The 27,675-nt window shown below is 32.9% G+C and overlaps 1 protein-coding gene across 2 annotated transcripts in view; it reads right to left on the bottom strand.

Annotated features, from left to right (window-relative positions):
- Window positions 1-19,942: 19,942 nt before the first annotated feature.
- The window catches only part of DCL3 (dicer-like 3), a 212,235-nt gene continuing 204,502 nt past the window's right edge, over window positions 19,943-27,675 (bottom strand). For both annotated transcript variants that reach the window (XM_089787426.1, XM_089787425.1), the window contains 2 exons: window positions 20,620-20,743; window positions 19,943-20,534 (listed from right to left, as the gene is read on the bottom strand). In XM_089787426.1, the coding sequence (XP_089643552.1) occupies window positions 20,381-20,534; window positions 20,620-20,743 (278 nt within the window). In that variant the 3' untranslated portion in view covers window positions 19,943-20,380. The remainder of the gene's footprint in view (window positions 20,535-20,619; window positions 20,744-27,675) is intronic.

Raw genomic sequence — 27,675 nt, 5'->3', positions numbered from 1 at the left:
TAAAGGAGAAAAAGAAACATCATTCCCCCAACTGACTTAAGAATTCATCAAATCCAAAACCAATGTTAAAGAGATATTTCTTGAAAGAGAAATAGAATAGATAGATTTTGAGCATGCTAAATAACTTGCATGAGGGGAGGGGTAGAGGTGGTAAATCATTTATTTCAAAAACACTTTTGTAAAACATTATTGTTATGGTAATAGCATAAACCATTCAAATAATTAAAACTATTAGAAACTTGAAATAACAAGAACAATAAACACATGTAGAACCCAAAATTGGAAAACTACAAAGAAGCTAATATCAAAGTCTACACCCCTTAAGGTGACATTTGTTAAGCTGATTTTTACAAAAGGCCCACTTCCGTTTTTCTCACCACTTTTTTGACTAACTGTCATACTACCCTTGTATTAAAGATATATTACAAAAGATATCTTACAGAAAAGATGTGAACTGATTAAATAGTATCTGAATATGCATAAAATAGTTCCAACTAGTAGTATAGTTACCACCATTAACATGAGATCCTATTATAAATCTTCAAATAGTATACTTCAATATGATAACCTACAACCCTATATGCAAGGCTTTACCTTGATGCCATATTTATTTTTCACAAACTTATCTTCTTCTTACATACACTACTACCAAGTATGCACTTACAAAATCATACTAACTCTTCAATATGTTCAACTATCTTCACATTTGTAATGTCAAATAAAAAATGATTTATTTATTGATATATACATAAGATAAATACATATGTCAACCAAGTCATAAAACATGTCAAATATACTATAAAGATATTATAATTACTACCAAACCTAAATATAGCCCATATATATGAAGTCTTCATACCATGTTACTACATGACCTAAATATAGGTCACACTTAAGAAGCATATGTTTCATATCATAATTACCAAGATATGAGTAAATTATTATGGAACTATCAAAGGATTGCCACTAAGTCCATGGCTTGATCATCAAAACTTATGAATCAATTGATGGATGGAAAATTAGATAAAATTTATCTAGAGTAGGATATAATTATTACACCAAAAATATCTAATGAACTACATAAATATCCAGGTGGCATAGATACCTAGAAGAACTCAGAAACTCAACAACCAACAAATAGCATCCAAAACATCATGCATCTATGATCATTGGAATATATAGATGTACCAAATAGGTATATTTCAATAATAGGAACAAGTACATCCAAAATCATAACCCAAAATTGCATAGATTGAATTGCATATAACTAAAATGTTGATATCTAAGAAACAAACAATAGATATCCAAATGGTTTTGAAAATAACTAGTATAAGATTTTTGATGTCAATGACAATACTACCAACATCTTCTCTATATGTTCAATGATTTTTTCCTTTCACAATGATGACACAAAAAAAAAAATCCAAAAAGAATAAAAGAAAAAACTCCATAAATTCCCCTTGCATTAGACAATCCGTTAATGTTTTTGTTTCCTTATTTTCTCTCCCCCTTTTTACCACAATAGAAAAGGGCCACTCACATGAAGATAGATGATAAAAGAAAGACAATAGACCTTACTAGAAAAAAAATTGTGTACCTTTGTTTAGTAATTGGAAGCTTCTTCTTCTACTTATCCACAAGAAAAACCATCTAGGCATACATACTATTAATATGCAATAGTACAACACATGATGAAGTCCAATTTAGAGATTGAAATTGATGATCACAATCTTCTACATCAACAAGAATTATAAAAACATGCTCCAAATGGACTTTTAAAAAGTCTTTTGCTAGTCAGAAGGTTTTCACTAGATCCTCTATTTGTCTCCACAATTGTAACATTTTACCCTAAAGCTAACCAACCCTTATCATTTTCTCCTCTATCATTGTTAAATCAATTGTAAGTCTTTCCCAATTCATTAAATTATACCTCAATGACCTCATTTGTACCTATGCAATAGTAAAAAAAAGCCACTAAAGAGAATACCTGTAAATGTTGATTTTTTTAATACAATCTTTTGTTTCAATGATCATCCTAGATAATCTTTGTGTTGCGTCAATACACTTTTCTTAATAGATTATTTATTAAGCAATATCTATACCTTATTGTAGCAATCTTCCTTCAACAACCTTTACCAAATTAACAAGGAGGAGACTTGATATATTAGAAACAATTATATTCTTACTAATCAAGTGACCAGTCAACATATCCTCTCTCATTGGAGAGAAAAGAGCAACCAATCCATGCCACTAAATTTGTCAAACTGATCATCCTCTAACATAAAATGAATCACATCAAAATCCATAGAGTTAGATTGTGATGGAGAAACAATCATATAATTTTCCATCTCCTCTTCTTCGTCCTCCTCATCTTTTTCTTCTTCATCCTTTGAAATAGTAACAACTTCTTTACCTTTATCATTGATTTTTCTTTTATTTGGTTTTATAAGGGAACCAACGTCAACATCCGATTTATTCTAATTAGAGGAGGAACCCTCAATATGACTCACTGGTCCATCACTAGATACAACCACACGAAAATAAATATTTATTTATAATTAGTAAAATATAACTTTTAAGCATCTTGGTTGTTCTCTAGAACCCTAGATATCTATAAAAAAATTGATAGGGATGTGGAACCCCCACTCCATGTTTTCTCTACCTAGTAAAAATCTCAAAAAATAGAATAGTAAACATATAACCAAAGAACTAAATTGAAGTCTATAATCATCTTCTAATGACATCTTGACATTCTCAATCAAATTATCTGATAATAGTTTACAAAGATCAAACTGCATATTTTCATAACCTATCTTATGTGCAATATAATCTACTACATTAGACATAGCACAGGTTTTTCATTTAAAAAAAAATTAGGTTAAGAGATTTCATAGGCAACATACCTCACCATTGGATTGATAAGTGTATTTATCAAGAGGGCACCTCACCCTCTATTGAAACTAGTCAATTCCTATACTTTCTTATTGTCTTCTTTATTGGAAGGCCTCCAACACTGTACAACCCCATGAGTTCCTCTTGTTTCTTTTTTTTATCACAGAGAGTTCATCCAACATAGTATTTCCATCCCTAAACTAATTTAGAAAAAATAGAATGAATATCTTAGCACAAAACTAGAGAAATTCTCCCCAAATATCCAAATGTAATAAACCCTCTATAAATCTTCTATAGAGAATCCTACTTTCATATGTCTATTTTTTTAAAGATCACATTCCTCCACTTATGTCTTCTTTAGCATCCTTGATGTAAGAACCTTATTAATATATGAGAAACCAACTGAGATTTCATCTTCTCACTTGAATACTTTTCTCAAAACACTTTACTCAAACTCTCACAAGATTTTATAAACACCTTGATTTCTCTCCTGACAATAGTGAAAAATGATTTCGAAAATTTAGTCTTATAATCACAACTTTACATGATTAAATTTTTTCTTCTCAGAATCAATATTGTTGATGCAACCAATTTTTATAGTGCACATCAATCAATCAAAATAGCTATAGTCATTAATTTACCATCCAACATATCAGAGACAAGATAGCTGCAAATGGTATCATTTGAAAATAAGAGAAGAGACTAAAATAGCATACTAATACTCCCCTTGAGCTAAAACACTAAACTCAGCTACTAGAAGTTCTAGTACTAGGATTCAGTACCACATAATTCTCTTGACCATCATTTTAATTCTTTCATACCATGTTAGTATATCGAGATTCACTCGAAACTATAACATTTCTATTTTTGCCGAACTTTATTGATATGTTACTAGATCTAATTTTGTTAGCATAATGACCTCTTTGACCACATTTGAAATAATTAAGTTTTTCATATGTTCCAATCTCACTAATAAATCTACAATGATTATTTGTGTGATTATAATTATGACACACAATGTAATTTCCATGAAAGATATTGTTCCTTCCATTTATCTTAACCAAATTCGATACTTAACTTCTGCATTGATTTTCTTTATGAACAAACTTATTGCAATTAAAGCATTGAACATTTTGTTCCTTCCTGGTCTTACACTCAATAAGCTTATGACAAAAATTCATGCATATGTAACAATAACCATTTAAAGCTAAGTATCTTTGAGTATTCAGTTGATAGATCAAAGGCCTTCTTATAGATATTTTTAGATTCCTGACCTTTCCTGTTACCTCAATATTTGCTTCTTCTTCAAATTTGATACACCAATGAACACTAATCTTTCCTTATCCTTATGACTCTTTTGCAAGGATAAAAAATGATCCAAACTAGTACCACTTTTACAAACCTTTCCTTTCAATCCTAGTTTCTTCAATTTCAGTTCCAACTTATGATTTTGTTATGAATTCTAATTGATGATATATTTTAGAGCTCCTTCAATCTTCTTCTAATATTCCATTTTCTACTTGAGATCTTCATTTAGAAACTCCTTAATATTTTTGTTGTCACTCGACTATTTTATCCATATTCATCACCATTTATTATGATTCCTTTAGTTCCTAATTGAATTCCTTCTGTCTTTCTTTAAACTTTAAGATATGATCCCTCATCTTAGAGATACATGTGTTTTCTTCCTTAATATTTTCCTTTAGCTCCTCATTATCAGATTTAGTACTCTCCATGTTGCTCATCATGATCTATCAGTCGTCATCAAAATTGTAATCTATTTCCATAAGTTCAAACATCCCAAATCTTAATTAAGTACTAAAGCTCTTTCAATAAGGAAAAAATCTCTAATACCAATTATTATACATGATAAATAAATAAGTAGGGAGGTGAACCAATTATTTGAAAAATAGTTTATGAAAACTTTATTGATTTAGTAATAGAAGAAACCATGTAGATAATTAAAACTATATAAATTTGAAATAACAAGAATAATAAACACCTAAACACCATAACGCCAATTATAACATGGAAACCCAAAATAGATGCAAAAACCATAGAGAAGCTAATTTTAATGAAAGTAAATATTGGTTAAACTGACACCAGCTAAGGTGAATTTTATAGAGGGTTCACTGTCAGTTTTCTCACTACTTTTTGAATAACTTCTAGTTGAGATAACTCCCTTATACGTCCTAAAGATATATCTCAATATATGTCTTACATGCATGATGTGAATTGATAAATTTACATCTAAACATGCATGCCATAGTTCCAACTAGTAGTACAATTACCATAATCAATAATAGATCTAGTTATAGATCTTCTAATAGGGTACTTCAATTCAATCTTTTACAACTCTATATGTAAGATTTTACCTGGATGTCATAGCTATTTTTTGCATACTTAATTTTTTTCTTACATACACTATCACTAAGTATATGATCATAGAATCATACTTACACCTCACCATCTTTATCTATCTTCACATCCATAATATTGAATACAAATTTATTTCTTTATTTATATTTTTTATCTAATAAGATAAATAGATATGTCATCCAAGCCACATAACATGTCAACTACATTACCAAAGATGTTATAATTATGTTTTACACACTTATAGGTCATACATATTAAGTCTTCATATCACATTACCACAATAGCTAAATATAGGCCACACTTATGATACATACATGTCATATCATAATTAAAGAAAGATACATAAATTCTAGGACCTTTGAAGCACTGCCTCCAAGTCCATGACTTGATCATTAAAACTTTTGAATCAACTAATGGATAGAATTAGACAAAACTTGTGTAGAATGAGATATGCTCATTACCAAAAATATCTAATTAACTAAATGAATATGCATGTAATAAAGGTACCCAGAAGAATTTTGAAACCTAGCATCCAAAATATTATACATCTATGATTGCCAAAATATATAGATGTACCAAAAAGATATATTTCAATAATAAGAACAATTAAATCTCACATCATAACACAAAATTGCATATGCTAAATCTATTCTTCGCACAATCAAAATGTTGATATATGTGAGGATGAAAATGTGAATCAAGGATATGAAACCTAAGTTCATTACATAACAACATATACACATATAATAGAGAAAGAGAATTCAAGGAAATAAGTCTTTTCAATCTAAATTCTAAAGAACCAGGTCTAGAAAGCTTAGTGCTAACCAAACAAGAAAGGAGCACTAATGCAAACTAGGTTTAGAAAGAATAAGGGGGAAGATAACTAAATTCTTGAAAACCCTAGATGATATGAAAAGATAGATCTAGATGTAAATAAATATGTTGAAAGAACAAATAAGGTAGAGAATGTATGAGTTAGAATCAAGATGCAAAAGATATAAAGTCAAAGCTATGCATCTAACGAACTAAATCAACTAACAAAAATATATGATAAACCAATAAGGAAACCAAATAACAAAAAATGAAAACTTGTGTCTCTGTGTAGCCTCCTTGATATGTAGATGTAGTTGTGATTGTGAATGTGTGCTAAAATTTGGTGCTCAAGCTTCAACAATGGATGGATTTGATAGATGTATGGAAATCTCTGTATCACCAAATAACACTTTGAAAGTAATTAGCTCTTAGAATGGTATAATAATTTTACTCAGAAGGTGGATGATTTGTGAGGAGAAAAGGGTTCAATTTATAGGCAATTGGGTGAGGAGAAGATAAGAATTCCTGATGGATAGTTAACTGAGTGAGGTGTGAGATAGGTTTCAGTTGACTAAGATAGGTGGAGAAGATGGACTTATATGTTTAGAGATGGATAAGGGAAATGTGGCATGAGAGTGGACTTGGGCTTGAGTCAGAGGGAATAATTCATGCCTTAATTTGTGCAAGAGATCTTGAGAGGGATTTTAGACATGGAAGAGGAGGTGATGTTTTTTAGTTAATGTGGGTGAGGTGGATTAGTTAACTTGAGGATGTGGGAGGTGGATCGATTTGTTAGGGAAAAGGTTGGTGGGTGAGATTAATTAAATAAATAAATAATTTAATTAAAAGATGAATTGATGGTGCATGGGATTTAAGTAAATAAATGAATTATTTAATAAAAAGAGAAATATTTGGTGCATGAGATTTGATTAAAATGAATAAATTATTTAATTAAAAGAGAAATATTTGGTGCATGAGATTTAATTAAATAAGTGAATTATTTAATTAAAAGAGGAATTATTAGTGCATGAGATTTAATTAAATAAATAAATAATTTAATTAAAAGATGAATTATTGGTGCATGAGTTGATTTTGGGTAACTGTTGGGTTGAAGGATTAGCTTGTGGGTGGAGGGATTTAATTAATTAAATCAATTAAATAGAGAGGGGTTTTGGAGATTAAATTAAATGGGTTCTATATTTATTTAATTTAATAGAGGAAGGGGGGTTTTATTAATAAATTAGACCATTGGTTGTCTATTAATTTATTAATTATGATACAAATAATTGAATTAATTATAGGATAATACTAAAATAATTAAATATTTAATATTTAGTTAAAATATGCTTTAGAGGATGACTAAATTTGATTACAAATTTATGTGATCATATTTAGGTGTCTATATTTTGCCCCTCTTCAATATAATGTTGGTACAACACTATTTCAAAGACATTTTTAAATGATAGATGACACAAAGAAGGTTTTAAAGAAACTAGGTTGCCCAAATCTTGATAAAAGACTATAATGTACAATACTCCCTTGAGAAGTTGGGGAGGAGAGAAAATGAGACTAGATAACATCTCAAAAATTAAGGGAATTGGGGTGAGATGGAAGATGCACAAGGATGAAAGAGGTAAGAAAAATATTATCTCTAATGTCTTTTTATAAATTTGCAATAAATATATGCAACATATCAACAGGATAATAAATATGAGCATGCAAATGCTTAAATGTACTGAAAATCAATCACTTTCTCCTTAGGACCTTGTTTGCAATTCATCAAATCAGTCAAAGAAATAGAAGGGCCAACATTAGTATGAAATTGTTGTATAAAGGCATTAGCAAGTTTATGAAAGGAACCAATATAATAAGGTGGCAAAGAGAAATACCATTGTAAATATTTGTCATGGAAGGCATGAACAAACAACTTAGCTAGAATCCTATGATCATGAGCATAGTCACTACATAGAACTTGGAAGATATTAAGATGTGTCACATGATCACCTTTACCATTATAAGTGTCAAGACAAGGCATATCAGCTTGTTGAGGAGCACGATTACAGATACTATCAGAGGACAAAGGACTACACATATGACATATAGGAACATTAAACCTAGATTGAGCAAAAGAAGTAGGTTGTTGTTGTAAAGAAGACACAGTCTGAGCAAGATTAAGGATAGTGGAATCATTAGAAGAAATAAGTGGCACAAGCATATTTGACACACTAGGAAAAGTGTATGAGTTAGCTAGAATAGAAAGAACTACATGTGGACCACTAGGAACCATAATAGATGGAGTAGGATAAGTGAAAAGAATAATATTTTATGAAGGTTGTAAATTTGGCAAGGAAACATGTAGAACACTAACTTTAAAAGAATGAATAGGAAGACTACTAAGAGGATTAGAAAGCTAAACATAAGTAGTCACAATAGGAGCAATATAAGTATAAATTATAGAGATAGGTTTATAAATAGGCAAAGGTTCAAGAGAAGAAATAGGCAAAGTCATTGCTTGTTCAAATTCAACTTGAGTTAAAGGCTTAACATGAGTATGGACAAGCTGAAGAAGACCACACAAAAGATTAACACCATGTTCATCAATATGGATCAATTTCTTAACAACATTAGAAGTAGCAATAGTCTCAATAATTTGATTCTCTTGAAGAAGCCAATCATGCATTTTATCAACTTGTTTAGGAGGAATCCTTAAAGCCTCATCCTCATCATGAGATGAGTGGAAGATCCATGCTCCATAGAAGGATTAGGATCACTAGGGTTCCTAAGGAGAGGAGAAGAGGAATCTAGATCAAACACAACCATGAGTCTACGACTTCTCCTAATAGGAATACTATAAGTAGGATTGAAAGTAGTAAAGCTCATACACAAAACAAGGAAAGAAGACACAAAAGAATATAACCTTATGATATAAACTAAAACCCAAAGTAATGTAAAGAAGATAGAAAAAATGCACAAATAGATCACAAGATGCAGAGATCTAACTTTGAATAAGAAATCTAACACCAAATTAAAAGTGGAAATATGGTAAGTCGGGTTCACCAATAAATATGAGTGTGAAAATGTGTATCAAGGATGTGAAACCTAAGTGCATCACATAACCACACATACATGTATGCTAGAGAGAGGGAAGTCAAGTAAATAAGTCCTTTCAATACCAATTCTAAACACTAGGTCTAGAAAAATTAGTGCTACCCAAACAAGAAAGGAGTATTAATGCAGACTGGGAGAAAATCCTTAATGTGGTACAAGATGTGGTGTATTTGTAAAATGTTTGAGTGAAATAGTTTTACCCTTTCAAGATATGGTGTATTTGTAAACTGTTTTAGCTAAATAGTATCAATGTGTGATTACAAATACCTAAATGTGAGAAATAGTTTTAGTGAAGCATACATGCACCCAAATGAGACATTTACACAATGAGATGCTCTCAAGCGAGAATTAAAAAATGGGAATGCACCATGACAAAAGAGAGCACACAAGAGATCTACTAACTCAAATATTATTATGATCAAATGATAACTCATGTATATCAGAATTATATCAAAATAATTTTTCATCACACCCCAAAGGTAGTATAACTACAAAAATGGTGAAATTATAGCATGCAAGATACATGAAGAAGAATCTTCTTGATCCAATATCATGGAGACAAAAAATAAATTAGTTAGCTACTATTTTGCATCATCCCCCAACAAAATAACACAAAGGCACATTTAGAAGCATTGCATGTGTATGACATAATAGGTAGTAACACATATAAGAGTGAGATGCAAATAGAGGAATGTCATTTTGTTAATTCCTTTATTACCTTGTTCCAATTAAGCAATAAGGGTCATAGATAAATAAATCTAAATAAAACATATAAAAAGCAACACATTACCGAAGAATCATATTTCAACATGTAAACAAAATGAAGTCCACATATAAGAGGAGCTAATCAAACATATCACCTACCCCCCCATCTCAAAATGTATCATTTAGGGAAGGTGGGAAACATATAAGAGGATCAACATCAAGCATGACAAATGGAACAATAACCAGTTCCAAACAAGGACCATTCTATAAAGATGAGTCACTTTATTAGTTACTAGGATTAAGATATAATTATTTTGCAAATCTTGCTTGTAAGTAATTATTAACATAAATATACTCACACATATCCTAAAAATCATTAGCATGACCATTATTATGTGCATTACAAATATTGAAATCATCATCAACCAAATTAATTGTAATAGAACCCAGATATAAATAGAATTACCATGTTTTCTCAATTTCATATTTTTTCAAATGTACTCCCCTGCTTGGGATATGTATAGTTGTTCTAGCATGATGTTTATAATGGAAGCCACAAGAACAATGATTATGTTTGGTTTTTCTTGGGATTTGACTTAGTTTAGGACCAATCGACATTGATTCATTTTCTTCTTAATGGAAGTTACCACACTAAGTTAACATCTACAAATCATTTATAGATATAGGATAGATGAAACATAATCATAAATAATAGCTGTATAAATAAGTCTAGGTCTAACAGAAGGAGATGTAACTATAGGAGAAGAATTTCTAAGCACACAAATCTTGTGGATTTTGAAATTTGAGTTGGTTGAGACATAGAAGGACAAACAAGTCAAGGTCAGAGTTCCCTCGATGTTGTAATGCTGATAGAAACTAATATTAATCATTATGATTTATCCATTCAAGGTTTAGGAATGGAGATTATAGAGGGATAGAGTGAGAGAGGGGGGTAGAGTGAGAGAGTTGGAGGAGATGGAGTGAGGGGTACATAGTTGGAAAACATATAGAGAAGGGAGATATGGAGATAGTGAGAGATGAGGATAAAGAAGAGAAAGGGAAAAGGGGCTGAGGGCTTAAATTTGAGGTTTTGGTGGGGAGAGAGAGAGAGAGGAGGGGGGGAGGGGTGGGGGATGTGAAATTGTAGAAGAGAACTTGATATCTTGATCTTGGTTACCAAAATGAGGAGAGATATACAATATATATAATTCCTACAATGTTTTAGGGGTAAAAAATTTGGAATGATCAAAAATCCAAATTTTCCCACCCAATCACCATAATGAGCCACACATTTAAATTTGGGGTCAAATATTAGGGTGTACAATGCCCAATGCATTACACATTTGGGTATAGAATCCCCAAGCCATTGTAAATATGTGAATAGAATTCCTAGAGCAACTATACTAAAGGAAATGAGGCCAAACTAAAATAGGGAGTCAAGGATGGAAGGAAGATCTACTAGAATAAGTGGATCCAAGTTATTGGATTAAGCATAAGAAAAATGAAATCTTGAAATCACAAAAATGAGGCATAATAGAGAATATGATTATGTTGATAACTTTTTGGAATAGAATATTTATCTTTCACTTTAGTGGGAGTATGAGACAACCTCACACTCTTGGTAAAGTATATGCATATGTAGGGATTTATTTTATTGAAGTCAAGGAGGCAAAGAGACACAAAGCCACTTAATAAGTTAGGCTCTCATTGAATTGAAAACTAGAGAGAGAGAGAGAGAGAGAGAGAGAGAGAGAGAGAGAGAGAGAGAGAGAGAGAGAGAGAGAGAGAGAGAGAGAGAGAGAGAGAGGAAAGGAAGGGAGATGTGAGAGAGATAGAGAGAGGTGAAAAAGAGAGGTAGAAGGGAGAGGGAGATGAGGGAAAGGGTGGAAAGAGATGAGGAATAGAGGGGAGAGAGAGAAGAGAGAGGAGTTGGAGATAGGGAGGAAATAAATTGGGAGGTGATAGATGTAGATAGAGATGTTCATTTTATATCATGTTTGCTTGAGAGAGAAAATAACTCAAAACTCTAAAGTATTAAGTTTTAGTGAATTCAAGAGACATATCCTACTCATTGGTAATTTCAAACATTTAACAAGCATCATTTTGGTGCATTCCATATGGGGAGCATTTTTGTGTTTGTTGCACATCATATATGGAGTGCATTATATTAGCTACCTTGGGAAAAACCAAGCCTTAGGTTTGGATTTTCCTTGTGCATCCAAGGCAAAGGCTTGGTCAAGTGTTACAAGGACATGATGTAATTTTCTAGAACTATAAGAAAAGGTTGTGCATTTTGTTTGTGCTCCTTGTTAGGCTTGCATGTGTTTCAATGTAGAAAAAAAACAACACCACAATATTGTTAAGATCTCTATTAGATATCTAACCATATTTTCTTTAGAATTTTGATTTTGTTAAGATTGCACCATTTACAATTTCTTTTGTAAGTGTATTTAGTTTTTGTTAAAAATGAGTGTGAGGCATTTTAGGCATAGATTTGGATGTGTTCATTAATTACAAAACAAATGAGAAACTAGACTCCAATCTATACACCTAAAAAAATTATTTTTTCAATTAGTTTTCAACAACTATATGGGGAGCACACTAAAATTTATGTTTAGAAGATGTGTCCAATTTGAAAATTAGTTAAAAAATTGTATCTTCATAAAAGTATTAGCCAAAAATTGTAGGGTAAAAAATATGTTAGCTAACTTCTCTCTTAGGACCACTTTGTGTGCTCCCTCCTTTTAGGTCCTTAATCTCCATCATTTTAATGTTATTTAGAAACTAGACTTAGAGTACTTCAACTCTTTTTTTTGTCACATCTTCCAATTTTTAGTATAACCATCTTCATTTTTCTTGTCGAAGTTCAATTTTTTTAAATTTTTTTTTACATTGGTATCTTAAGACCCCTTTTTGTCCCCCCATCTTTGTGCACTTGCCACTTGTTTTTTGGCCAATAACCAAAGAATTTAAGAATTAAACTTGCCTACATCATAGGATTTTTTGGGAACCATCAACAACAACCTATTGTGGGTATTATACCTTCAATTTGCTTTATCCAATAATTGTAGATAGTAGGGTGTCGATGGCTAGTGATTTGATAGCTCAAAGGTAAGAGATCTTTAGGAAACTCAAAGATCATCTATAATAGTCAACGATGACATCATCTTTTTATACACCAACATCATAGCAAGAGTTTTTTTGAGGTCAAGAACATGCTCATAGACATTCTTCTCTCAAGAGGAGAAGCATAAAAAAATAAAGTTATAATTCTATATTCCTTGCAAGATGATAAGAATGACATAAGTAGCTTACACAAATCACTTTCTAGAGAATAGGAAAATTTAAAATAATTTTTGTCTCTTGATTGAAGAGAGATCTTGGTTGTAGGCATCTTATGCCTACTACAATCCTACCATGCTTAGATGATTATGGTAATTTAATTTTTGTATCTGAAGAAGTGCTAGACTTTTAAGTTAAAATATTTGATAGAATAATTAGTTCATTAGAGGAACTTACCCATGAAAGATGCCACATACCATAATTTGTATTGCTTGAGGAGAAACAATTTTAGGGAGGGTGGACTTGTAATATCTACCTCAATAAATTTATGTGGAAAAATCTAAAATTCATTTCTCATCTCTTTGATGACCCTAATCTCTTTGATTCAAATAGAATACTCTCATTTTTTTGTAAGTGTAAAGGGTTTTATGTTAAGGTCCATGTGTGAGCATTTTTGAAGATTTTAAACATGGCCCTCTTAACGTACCTTGAATTTAGCCTACCTTAAATTGATATGTACTTTAAAAAAAAATAATAATAATAAATAAAAAAAATAAATAAATAAATAAATAAATATAAATATAAATATATATATATATATATATTGGAGTTTAGACTTCTGCTTATTATCATGCCTTCTCACTGAACTTTGATATCCACATTGATGTTTGAGTCACACAACATGTAGCTTTCAACACTACTACTGTTTTACTATTCATCCTTTTAATATCAGCCACCCCTTTGGACAACTTGTCCACCATTAATGAGCCATTTCTACTACTAAGGATGCATACAAAAAGCTTGCTAATATTATTAGTGTAGAATTTTATTGTACTTGTACTATGTAGGGTGTTAAAGAACCATATTTCACTTAATTTAGTGGTTCAAGCCACAAAATTTAGATCCTCATAAATTAGTTGTTACTTTAAATGAGAGCCTATTTTGATCATAAATAATGTTGCTATTTTTGGTTGGAGTGTAGTGTGATGGAATAATTTGACTATATAACATTAGAAAAATCCAATTCATAAACACTTACATGTATTACATAGACTATTGGGCTAATGATGAAACACTTTTCTATAAAAAAATCAAAGAATGTAAAGGCTCTAGTATCATTAGTTAGAGGAAGTTCTTTATAAGCATTCAAAATACCTTATCTGTGTTTTACTGGTTTCAACCATTATATTAATCATGAATATTCTAGATCTATAACTACTATAGTTACAAGTGTTATCACTAGGATGTTATTGTTAAATCCTTTATTAATTTGAAGCTTTACAAATGTTTCTTTTATTAATCTAATATTAAAACCAGGTTATTAATATTTTATGAATATGTGAAGAAACAAATTTTTTTCATATCATGTACAATGTTAAAGTTGAGAGTAACTTATTTAAATATTAGGATTTTAAGGTGAAGTATTCTTGTCTTTCAAATTAGGTTAAATATATTTGCAATCTTAAAAATTATTAATCAAAATGATCCTAGATAGAAATCACATATTTGATAATAAAATTTAAACGTTTCGTGCTACAAAGAAAAATAATTAAGAAAAAATAATATATCATAACATAATAAAGTACATGACAAAACCCTTTCAGAGAGAAACACTCCCACTTTAAAGAAACTCAATATATTATTCGATAATCAAATATTAAAATACACTTCTAAAATTCAAACAATTAAAAAAGTATCATAAAAATTTTCATCTTAAACACCTAAAAAGAACAAGGTATACATCAACTCATAATAATCATATAATCATGAACTAAAACTGTCCATATGTGATGATCAAATCTCCAAACTGTAAAATGAGTCTACATGTAAAAGAAAAAGAAAAAAACTTCCTTTCATTTGACATAAGTTCTTCATAATTCATTCACCAACTTTGAAACTCAACTTTGACTCCATTATATCCATTTAAAGATTCCTTAAGATTCATTTGATGCATTTCATAAATTGTTCAATAATTGGAAATTCTCTCCACACTCTTTTATATCTTATTTTTAGTCCTTTCCCTTAAGGCAAGAGACTATAGTTTTCATCTTCATCTTTTCAATTAATCTACTTTAAAAGTTGTGCACGAGTGGAATTTAGCCTATGGTCTTGTTCATTTGGTTATTAATTGATTTTTTATAATGTTATTTTTTAATTTCTCATTGGTGGAAGTTATTTTTTTTAGTGATCTTTTTATTTTATGAATCAAAAAATTCTGCAAATATTGCATGGTAGGTCATTTGTCATTGGAAAATAACTGTCATTGGAAAAATCATTCAGGTGGATAATCTAAGCTTCCACATGTGGCAGCGTACATACAGACGTGTATAGTTTGTGCTACCCCATTTAGGGTAACAAAGAGGTGGAAATGAAATATAGAGGCGTCAAGGAATCCAAATGGAGAAAGGGGCAGAGAGGGGCATCTCCATAAAACTCCAAAACCAATGTTCTACAAAATGAGACAATCTCCATAGAAGCTTAAAAAACTCAAATATTGAGCTTGAGCTTTTCAGAAAGCTAGGTGAACAATGTCTGTTGATGAAGGCAAATTTATATTGGATGGAGATTTGAGGGGAAAGCCAGTTGTAAGAGAAAAGATTAGAGGGTGGACAACATGTTCTCTGATCACGGCTAATTAATCGTTAGCTCCTCTTTATCCACCTTTGCATTCTTATAATTTTTTATGTTTTCTACATTTTTTGAATGCATAGCCATAAAAAGATATCATTCATTCCTTCCTTCTTAAGTATAGGACTAGGATCAATATAAGTTAAAAATCATTTATGAAAGGCTAGAAGTCATTTCTTATACTTGTATAAGAAATTAAAAATCATTTATGAAAGGCTAGAAGTCATTTCTTATACTTGTATAAGAAATCTGTTTCTACTTAGTAATTACTTCCACATTAGAAATTCAATATAAAGATTAAACATCTCCATATCAATAATCAATAATAGAAGAATCGAGAATCACTTTTCATAGTACTCCAGAAATTGAATTTTCAATGCTCTAGTTTGTTAAACTCAACCCTCGGACACTTTTCATTCTCTTACGAAGATGATAGTTTTGATTTTGTGTACAGGTTATGAATTAGTTGAAAGGATGGATTTTGCAGGCATATGAGAGAACTTAGTTGTGTATATGACCACCAAGCTGCATGAAGGCACCATTTCCTCTACTAGGAATGTTAGCAATCGGACTGACACTACTTGGCTTACTCCTTTACTTGGGGTGTATGTTGCAGATACATACATAGGTCGCTTTTGAACATTCATAATATTTTCTTCTCTATATATGCTAGTAGCTACCTCTTCCTTAGAAAACTTGCCGTAAAATATTGCAGTTGAATTTCTCTTATACATACAACACACTGAATTCATTTTCATACAGGAAATGGGGACTATGACTAGCAGTAACATTCAAGCCGACAGTGATTTTCTAGCAAAAATTGAAGAGGCCATGTGATCAGCTTCAGTTCATGTTGTCATTTTCTCTATTCACTATGTTGAATCCCCTTGGTGTTTGTCAGAACTTACTCTAATACTACAGACGGGTAAAATAATTATTCCCAAGTTCTATCAGGTTTAGCAGTCTGACCTACGTTGGGTGCATTAAGGAAAATGAGTATATGTTGCTGCTTTTTCCCATTACGATTATAAGGTAAGATACTCTCCTTAAAAAGTTGAGGAGTGGAAGGTGGCACTGGAGAGAGCTTCATTTCTTAATGGCTTTGTGGTCACGATAATAGATAAGTAGCAAATATGTTCACATATCATCTTGTCCTCTTCTCAGTTTAATTTCTGGTTGCATTGTTGCTTTCAAGTCTCATGTTTGTTCGATATTCATTGAACATATATTTAGAGACGGGGGGATGACATTTAAGAGTATTGTAAATATAGTATCCAAGTTTCTGCCAAAGGCCCCCTTTGTGGTAGCTCAAAAAATTGTTGGACTGGATGATATCGTACTTGATTTTGAAAGAAAGACAACTTTACCTGCTCTCAGAATGTCCAAATTATGGGTATCGTGGGAATGGGTGGCGCAGGTAAGATCACGTTGGCAAAAGAGTTTTACAATAGGAAAACTTCATCCTTCTAGAGATCCAATTTTGTATTTGAAGTATGAGATGCTACAAGCAGAAAGACCTTGCACAAGAAGCACAAGAAGCAAAAGAAGCTTCTCGGGGACCCTGGTGCCCAAGGCTCAACATTCAACAATATAGTCTGCCAAAAGGCATTGTCTCTCCAGATTGGGATTTTCTACTTTTCTCTGTATGTTCTTGCTCTAGCCTTTGGAGGAACCCAACGATGTATCTCCGATGTTAGCACATGGAAACTCAGGAGTGCTCAATCGAGGGAAGGAGTCAAGGGACCCGAAAGGGGAAATGGGTGCCTCTGCATGTATGATTAGTCCTTGCATTTCTCTCCCTTTCTAAGTTATCACCCTGATTTTGAGGCTAATGAAGAAAGTGGCGGAGATAATCATGATTATGATCTCTTCAAATATGTATAGTTCTCAAGGATGAAATTATGAGCTTCTGTGTGCTTCATTTGAAAGTCACGAATCCAAAACAACGACATGACTCAGAAACTACATTATACTAGAAAGACACATACTTGCTCCTTCAGATCAAGTTCAAATAATACCATCGCAAAGAAGATGCCACAACCAAGACTAGAGTGAAAATGCAAAACATATCACAATTTATTAAATTAGCAGTAGATGAGTGAATCATAGCTCTCAAATATTATTGTTTCGAGCATACATTGGTAGTCGTATGTGTAATTTGCCTGTAATTTAGATTTTTATGTGGCAAAAATTGTAATTAGTTCTTTAGTCTTTTAAGAGATTGCTTAGTAAGTGATTGAAATAATAATAATTTGATTTAAATTTAAATAAATCTTCTTTGCAAAATAAGTACAAGATGACATGCTCTATTTATAGATTAGGTTAAAAATTTGAATGCAACCATTTTTCTAGGAAACTACAAAGTTTTATGATTATTTTTATTTGAATTTAGAAATTTGTATTTTAGGTGAGAATTTAGAATTGTTTTAATATTAAATCAAATCACCTAACTTCTATATATTTCTATTTTCAAATTGAATTAACTTTGATCATCAACGATTTCTACTTCTACTTCTATTTTTTACATGTTCTTTATGTATTTTTTTCTTCCTTTAAAAATAAATTTATTAAAATAAAAATATAATGTAAATTTAATTAACTCTATCATATATTAAGGTCAATTACTATCATGTTCCAAGTCACATAACATATTAAATCAATTCATTAAGACATTGATACTTTTATTTTTAATATTCTTTATATTGTTTTCTTGAATTATGATATTTAATATATTTGAAAAATTGTTGAAATAAAAAACTATGATGTCAAATCTAATTAGCTCAATGAATAATGTTAAAAAATAGGCAATCTAGTTACACTTGTTGCTAATTGATTTTGAAACAGTTTGGAGAAACAAAGCCTCTACTTACATGTAGATCAAATTTGGAAACAAAGCCTCTACTTACATGTAGATCAAATTTGGGGTGTTAGTGGCAGTGTTGACATGAATTGAAAGCAACTTGAAATGTAATAGAGATATATGTACTTCATGGCTTGTTTTGTTTTACTTATGGTAAAACTTTCATAGCTTTTCCTGAAGTATCTTCAACAATTATAGTTAATGAATTTTGGAAGAGCATTGTAAACCCTATAGAAGTTTATGCAATTATAAAATTTGTAGTGAGTGGACTATCAATGTATAAAGAGGAAATATCAATCAATATGTTTCTAAGTGTGGGGAAAAAACTATGCATTTCACAAGAAAATATATGGATTGCATTTTATATGTGTGGTGTGATCTTCAATCTAGCATATCGTGATTTAAATCTCATCTTAGTAAGCTCTTTACCTTTAATAAAAAAAGAATGTCCTCCTAATTTGTTGATTTAGATGTACAAATCTCTGGTTATATTTCCATTGTTGAAAGTAGAAACCTACTTTTAAACATTATTTTAACAAAAAAGTTGAATGTCTATGATTTCTATAAATTGCATGCCTTTGTCTTAGATCTTGAAAATAAAGATTTGCGAAAATGTGTATGCTTTCAATAGTGTAGTGTTGGTATGCATGCATTCAACATTGCTTGTATGCACCTCCCTCTTTTCTCCATTCATGATAAAATACTATTTCTACCATTGTCAATCTATGTATTTGATATTTATTTTACTTCAAAACCTATTTTACATTCTAAGATAGGGAATCAAGCTCGAACAGAGCTCTTGTTTTTATATCTTTTACATTGAAAATTTGTCGTAATTATTTTTTCCACGAGCCTCAAATTATTTTTGAAGTCTAAATGTTTTAAAAATTTCCTTGACTTTATTTATTTATTTATATTCATAAGGTTAAATCATCGTTTCTCACAAAATGATCCTAGAAAAAAATTAAACAATATACACCAAAACAAGTGTAGAATCACATGATCAATATTGAAAAGTTGACAAATTCTAACTTTATAAGACGTAACAATATTTATGAACATAATTCAAATTTGATACATATTGTTATAGAAATGACATAATATATTTGAAGATGCCTTTTAGACAAAAAATTGTTATGTAAATTTTGATCATGAAAACAAAGATCACAAATATATTTTTATTTTATAAATAGAATTTAGATTGCAATTTAATCTTATAAAAAGTAAATCGGATCAATTGAATAACAAAATCAAAATAGATCTAAAACCATAAGCTTAAACAACATAATTTTATCTTTATTACTATAAAATATTAATCTATTTACAAAACTAAAGATAAAAGAAGCTTCCTTATGAACTATATAATATATAATAATAATAAGAGAACCCTTCGCCTTCCTCAACCCCTTTCCCACGCTCATTAACGTGGAATATGTTAGAGAGTAAATAATTACAAAATTTGAAGGGAAGTTGGCAACGTCCCCAATGTATAGTCCAAGTTAGAAAGCCTCATAAGGAGCGAACCATAAAAATGACCTCAACAATACAACAACTGATAAGTAGGAGATAATTTTCACAATACAACAACTCTTCATTATTCTAAAAATTTGAATGGTTATAAAACACTTTTCTCTGCACACTCCAGAATATACACCGACCTTGGTGGCTAGCTAATGATGCTGCAGGTACGGACAGCTTGTGTTGCTGTGAGGCCTAACGTTTTATAGAGCAGAAGCCTTTCTTTTTGAGCTCCATCAGCATTCGCAAAGCTGCATCATCCATTGCACTTTTCTTGTCACTTCGTACCTCACCATCGACACTCAACTGTCCACTTTCAGGAATGTGCAGTACAACTCTGAATGAAAATCTGCAAAATTCACAAGTTTTATGTTAGATGGTTACTTTCACGGAGCTTGTGAGGAGAGCGTGGGAGTTGATGAGAAGAAAACGACCTGGTTGCGTGAGGCAATGCACCTTCCAACAAGTGAAATTCAGGTCCACACCACTTCAATTTTTTGCAAGCATCATACAAGCTGTTTCGTGGACCTCCCTTTTTCACACACAGAGTAACACACACTGCAAGGACACAAACCATTCCTGTTAAGCATTCTTCTAATATTTCATCTGAGATAAGTGTTGCTACGAAAAGAAAAAAGTTTCAATTCTAGAATCTGTAGTGCATTAGAATACTGGTAAACTTTCACTTAATATTTATTTATTTATAAGAGCAATAGAGACTTTGATTGAATAGTATGAACTCGAGTGGTGAACCATTGGGGACTTCATATAGAAGCCTAGGGTTGAAATAGGGTACATTTTATCAATAAAATGTCCAAACAGGATAAAATGTTGATACTCTAATGGACAAGGCATGGGGCAAAATGAATTTTACCAACATTACTCTGCATAGGACATTTACTAATTTTATCAATGAGTATATGCATACGATTTGGGGAATAAATTCAAGAAGTATCAACAGAATAATGATCCTTAATTTATTTATTGAATTAAATTCCCAAAATGAATTTTACCAACACTGTTATGCATAGGATTTTGCCAAGTATTAATGAGTGTATGCATACGATTTGGGGAAGAAATTCTGCAATGTTTACTGCAAATGCAAGCCGGTTGGCGTATTTGTATCTACAGAGCTACTAAGGTACCGAAATCAAGAAGTTTATTGATTGCTCACCACCAAAGTGATTTAATTGGAAAAGAGTAACCTGAAAATTCCTTAAAAAATATTTTTTATTCAACACAGTGAACCTAGCATGTGCATGTTGACTGGGGGCTAAAATGGCTTTACGAGCAGTAAGACATAAACCAAATGCAATATTATAAAACTTGGATCTGCACCCAGCATTCGAGCACCTCAGTTTCAATGAAAGGGTGAATCACGAGCACCAAATGCGATTGTGTGAAATAGACGCTTCAATGGCAACATGCTTTTTTATTTCTTGAGAAGAGGATTCTTAATAATTCATATGTGGAAATAATTAGAAGGTGGGGGTTATGGAGTCTGTAGACAAAATCAAAGGCAAAGGTTGGCATTCATTGGGTGATTAGCAGAGAAATATTGCTCTAAATCATAAAAGAAGTAAGAACATGATGCAGCCATCCGTAGGAAGCAAAAGGCTACTGAAGAGATACATATTAGACATATCATACACGAGTGTTTCCAGTATCAAGATTTAGAAAGCACTTTCAACTGTGTTTGTCATATCGCAGCTTCTATTAAAATCAAACTGTGGCAACAATAATATAGAAGGCTGACTAGGGTAGATGTTAAATAATTCCTAAGTAGAGAAATCAGAAAGGGCTGACCAAGTTAAAAATAAAATAACTACAAGAGGGCAAATCCTAGGAGGGGTCAACCCAAGTAATATGAATATTAAAATATATAAATAATTGCTGGTTGCCATTCTCCTTGACTAATTTTTTTAAAGTGCTGTGATGGGCGACCTCGTAATACTTATGAAGTTATAAGTGTGCTTGAGCTGGAGTAGTATTGGAATGGGCGACCTCTCAAAAAAGTTGCAATGCTTTACCTTTGTGAAGATCACCTAGATGCTATGAACATTTATGTTCCATTCATTCTCATGAGATTCTTCTGAACCGCTATCATGAAACATGGGTCAATGATTTTGACTAACAAACTACACATTTGAATTTTTTATAGCAATATCACAATTTGACTTTCTGTGGAAAATATCTCAACTTATCAATTGATGAGCATATGGGGCTTTATAATGAATGGTTCATAAGGAATAAAACTTGCTGAAGGTTTTGCAAATAGAATGGCAACAGAGCGGGCTTAGCCTTGTGACATTAGTCGTCACTTGTGGACAACACACCATTGATTCTCATTAAGGATTTATAGTGAATCAGCATCAAGGAGAAACGTATGAAGCAAACAAAGGCACATCAAAGTTTTATAGGGGAGAGGCCACATTGAAGTTTACATGGGAGTTTTGTGCAATCAAATGCAATCGGATAGGGATCAGATTTATGGTAGAGAATAACATTGGCAAATCAAAGGGGGATAGTTAATATCTATCAACCGAAAAAAGGCATTTATTTGGTAACCGAAAGTTAGACCCTCATTTTGTGGCAGATCTGTGCACTTCCTAACGCAAGGGATTAATGACAGAAAGGACAACGAAGACATAGCATGGTGTGTCTCACCCATCAAATCTCGTGCGAATCATTTCCCGTAGACAAAGGTTCCTGTGGGATATTCCTGCAGAAGACTTAGAAGGCAGATAGATACGTGGAGGTGGAGACCCCGTGGAAAAGCAGTAGTCCCCTGTAGAGAAAACATAGTGACCCACGGAATTTCCCATGGAAAGAGTGCGCAAGCCTGTGGAACGAGACTCATCCACCGTAGAAAGGCACAGTTTCTTGTGAAAGAGATATATAGACCCACAAACCAGTATTGAGGGTCACACACAACACCCAGCTCCACGGAAAAATATTGATGTCGCATGAAGCATTCACTCCCTAAGGATAACATAGAGAGGCTTGAGGAAGCACACTAAACTCTGTGTGGAACCGAATCCGTGGTGAACTTCCTGTGGAAATAAAGCCTCCCCGCAGCGAATAGAGAAATCAAATATAAAACAATTGGAGCAGCTGCTACACACGCAAAGCCATAATGGGAAGAAAGCCTTTGCAGAGAAGATAAGAGCAGTGATCAAAGGGGAGAGTGTAGATGCAGAGGCATTGCATCCAATCAGTGAAAGAGAGAAGAGATTGCATCCACTACGGTTGGGTAGTGGAGGAGGATAGGGGTTGTATGACACCACAAAAACAAGGCAGTGGCCTCCAATCCTAATCATTTTTCACATAAAAGACAAAACAAGAAACGATTACAGTTAAGTTATGCATTCAACAGGCAAGAGGAGGCACTGGAAGGATTGATTAGAAGCAAACAGTTCAAGCATGGACAAGAATGCAAAAGTTTTATCCTCAGCCATTCGAGTTGCAAGCCAAATGCTAGAAGCAATCACCAGTAGTAAGAAGAGGGTCAGACCCAAGATTCAATAGACTTCTCAAAAAGCAAAAGTCACATCTTATAGTATAGTTCGAAGGACTTAATGGGCTTGAGTGCCAGAGGTGGTGGTAGGAAACACTTGACGGTAAAGCAGTTGTTGCAATGGGCTGAAGTGCATTGGGCTATTTAGATGTCATTATTCCCTATTCAGACTTTTGAGAAAATTTTATGGGTAATGATTCAAGCATTCGATGGGTATACCAAAAAAGGTACATTTGAGTACCGAAAATATCCTATCACTGTTTCCTTCAAAGTTGTAGACTTCACAAAAGTGTTTGGTATTCTAGGAAAGACTAAACAAAAGATAGAAATGAAGAACCAAAAGCTGACCTAGGAACGAAAAGAGTTATGGACAAAGATGATTGCTCGGAAACTCACACCTGTAGAGTTCAATTCCGTAGTAAAGGAGACTACGAGCAGAGAAATCCAACGAGGTTTCATTAGGGAGGGGCCATGGCGTTGTATACTGAATTTGTTTACTAGCATATGGTGGGTACGTTGTCACTTAATCAAGCATGGACAACAGATCATCCTTTCTATCACAGTTGCCTAAATCCACTCCTAATTTTCTCACTATTAAAATTCTTAGACCTTCTTCAATGGAAGAAGTGTTCTCCCATATAATGTGCTTAGTCGATAGAGTGACTTTGAATGGAACACAACATACCTATTTAACAATTGAGCCAACAAAGTAAATATTCTAGCAATTTCACCAAGGAACATATCACTTAAGGAATTCAGACACATACTGAAGTGTAGGCTTACGAGAGCAAGTCGTGCTTCAGATATTGCATTACCACAGATAGTTTTCATGAATGGCATCATGAATGGGTTGGTATATGACTAGGCATTTGTGTTGATCGATAGGATGTACGATTTCATGACACTGTAGCACCGTACCTTCTATAGGCCCCATCATGTCATTGGCTTGTTTCTGGAAGTTGCACTACTTTAGATTCCTACGGACGTGTTAGAGCTACCTCTTGATGGAAAGTTATGACTAGGGGAGCCTCCAGTATTCTACTGGCAATATTTGGATAGTAGAGGAACAACGACAGGCTTGAAATGTGCAAGGCATGATGCAAGCTTAGACCATGGAGACATGGATAGTGGGCATCAGGCAATGTCAAAGAGCACAAGTGTCTCCACAGATGATGAGAGTTCTTAGGCTGACGAGGATGAAGGGGAAGTTGCTTTCGAACCTCAGGTATTATTTGCACCATCGATGTTGCCAACGATAGTGCACTTGACACCAAGTACTAGTACAATCCGTATCCATGCTTTCGGGAAATTTCGCACACCTATTGTGATGACTCCACCAGCTATCACTACAAAGAGAATCTCCATGGAGGAAGTAGTTGCAATCATAGTTTAAAAAAATTGCAATATATCACTAATATTGCGAGATATAGCGAGCAAAACGGCCAGCCGATATAATCGCCAGATAAATCTCTGATGATATTTTGAAAAAATCGCACTGCATTTGGGATGAAAAAATCACGGTTTTTACGATTTCTAGGTTAAAAATCCACTGATTAAGTCAACTTGAAAAACATTAAAGTTTTCTAAAAAAATGCCTAGAGTTTTTTTAATTTTCCCACAGGTTGCGACGGCTAACAAAAGGGCTGCAATGGCTGCTGAGGAAAGGTGCCATTACTAAGGACTATTAAGGCACACAGATTTAGATTGCTTAGAAAACACAGAAGCACAAATTCAGACACAAGAACTATTTCGATGATATGCCTCAAAGATGCCATCACATGGAGTGTTGATTGTAGGATACACACATAATGGTTTTTCTCTTCAACAAGTTATAGAAAACATTTTTGGAAATTTAATGTAAATTTGGCTAAGTATGCCAAATTTCATCCCCAATGAATGACTTGGAAAGTCAATGCATAGTAGTCAAATCTCCTCATATACACATCACTATTATGCTCTTGTATACACATCAACATTACTATATATATTTTTATAAAGCTATAAGTTGTAAATTTATATAACTATAAGTTATGAATTGATGATTGTGAGTTTATAGATAAGCTTATAATATACAAATTTTAATTTATTTGAACTAGTTTTGTAAATTTATAATACTATATAATACAAATTTATAATACTAAAGTAGTATAATATTGTATATTAATAAATTCATTATAGAGAGTTATAAATTAGTATAAATTAATAACTGTATATCTAATAAATTATAATACTACATATTTATTCTTAATGCTAATATGCATATGCATTGTTTATTAACAACTTTTATAAGTTTATATTGTTTATAAATTATAATTTCATTATAGAGAACAAATATATTTATTTATACTCTTCATAATTGTTTATTAATATATATCTATAGAAATTATATAATTTCAACTGTTTGATAGAAGTGCCGATGTATTGCCGATTTTTTTGTCGAGTTTTTCAAAAAATTTGAGCTAGCTGAGATATTGCTAAACCAAGTTTTTCAATTATGGTTGCATTGCTTCCTAAGCCAGAGACAGTGCCCATGATACCTGAGACGACGAGAGTGCCAATGGAGGAAGGCATTCCTACAGAGGTAGTTGAGACAACAACTAGAGGAGAAACTGATGTACTAGCAATTCAACATATGGAGAGCAAGGCACCCGTGGCACCTGGGATAGAGAGTGCTATACCTTAGGAGAGTGATGCCATTCTAGAAAAAGAAGGGGATCCTGCATCTCACCCCTCTCTCCACATAGCCCAAGATACTGGAGCAATGGAGATTGTAGTGATTGGAGATAGTGCATTACAGGAGCCTCAAGAGCCGCATGAGACTTAAGTTCTCTTGGAAGTGATCAGATCAGAGGCAATGGTGACTATAGACACAACATTATTAGTTGAGCTAGGAGGAGTTGGTAGTACTGATGATACTACCCGCACCATTGCGGCTTGTACCATTGATGGGTTGTGCCATTGAATTTTTGAGACAACAATTTGGGCTTGCCCTTGTGGTGAGGGGACCCTCCTTAGTCTCCGAGAAGGGAAGATATCTTGGCTAGAGCACCAATGGTTGCAACACCAAGACATTGGGATGCCATGGTCCGAGGATGCGCTAGGTGTTAAGGTCGCACTAGATGTGGATATAGCTGCAATAAGAGGAAGAGGTTCCCAAGGAATGGAGGTAGAGGCCTCACTACAGGTGGAGTAAACAGACGAGGAAAAGATATGACATACCTTGAGACCCTAGGGGATGTGTTGGAGATGGGCCATGTGATCGGCAATAATGCAATGACCAGAATGAAGGAGTTACAACTCGTTTTAGCCTACATGTGGAAGCAATGCACTGTACGCTTTCGATCTTGCTTTGAGGCAAGAGGGTGGTCGGTAATTGAGATGCCGAAAATGATGGCAGAATGGACCAGAGAACCAGAGTTGGGACCGGGCAGCAACACTATGGAGAGGCTTGGCCACAAGGTAGTAGAGGCATATAAAGGCGTCTACTATGCTAAGCAACGTACCGCGACTGATAGAGTGGCAGTTGAGAGGTCTAGACTCTGGAGAGATGGCAAAGAAGTCTAGAGAGTAGTTAGCCATCTAGTTGGCTACACAACAGGCAGAGTGGGCAGCAGAGCAAGTAGTGCTCCTACAAGACAAAAGCATGGTTGAGAAACAGTTAGAGGAGGCCCGAGCTGAGGTGATGTCGAGCAACATATGCAAAGAAGGAAGTTGAGGCTTTGGAGGTTGCAATTAAGTTGAAAGAAGCTATAGAGCTAAATTCACAAGCACAAGCAAATTTGCAGATTACAAGGAGGACATCTACTAGTTCCAACAAATATTGGACTCTATAGGAACATCTTCTAAGCCCCATCCCCCTTCTTAATGTTTTGTAGTATTATTATCCCTATTTTGTTGTATTTAGTCCCAGACATTTTGCATATTGTCGTCTGGACACAACTTTCTTTTTGGGGGAGATGATGTTGTCGGGTAG

Source organism: Cupressus sempervirens, chromosome 6 (assembly GCF_028749045.1).
Source record: "Cupressus sempervirens isolate cs-2001-9-10 chromosome 6, ASM2874904v1, whole genome shotgun sequence".
Lineage (NCBI taxonomy): Eukaryota > Viridiplantae > Streptophyta > Pinopsida > Cupressales > Cupressaceae > Cupressus > Cupressus sempervirens.
The sequence above is the reverse complement of the archived record's forward strand: the minus strand, read 5'-3'. Positions and strand labels throughout refer to the sequence as shown.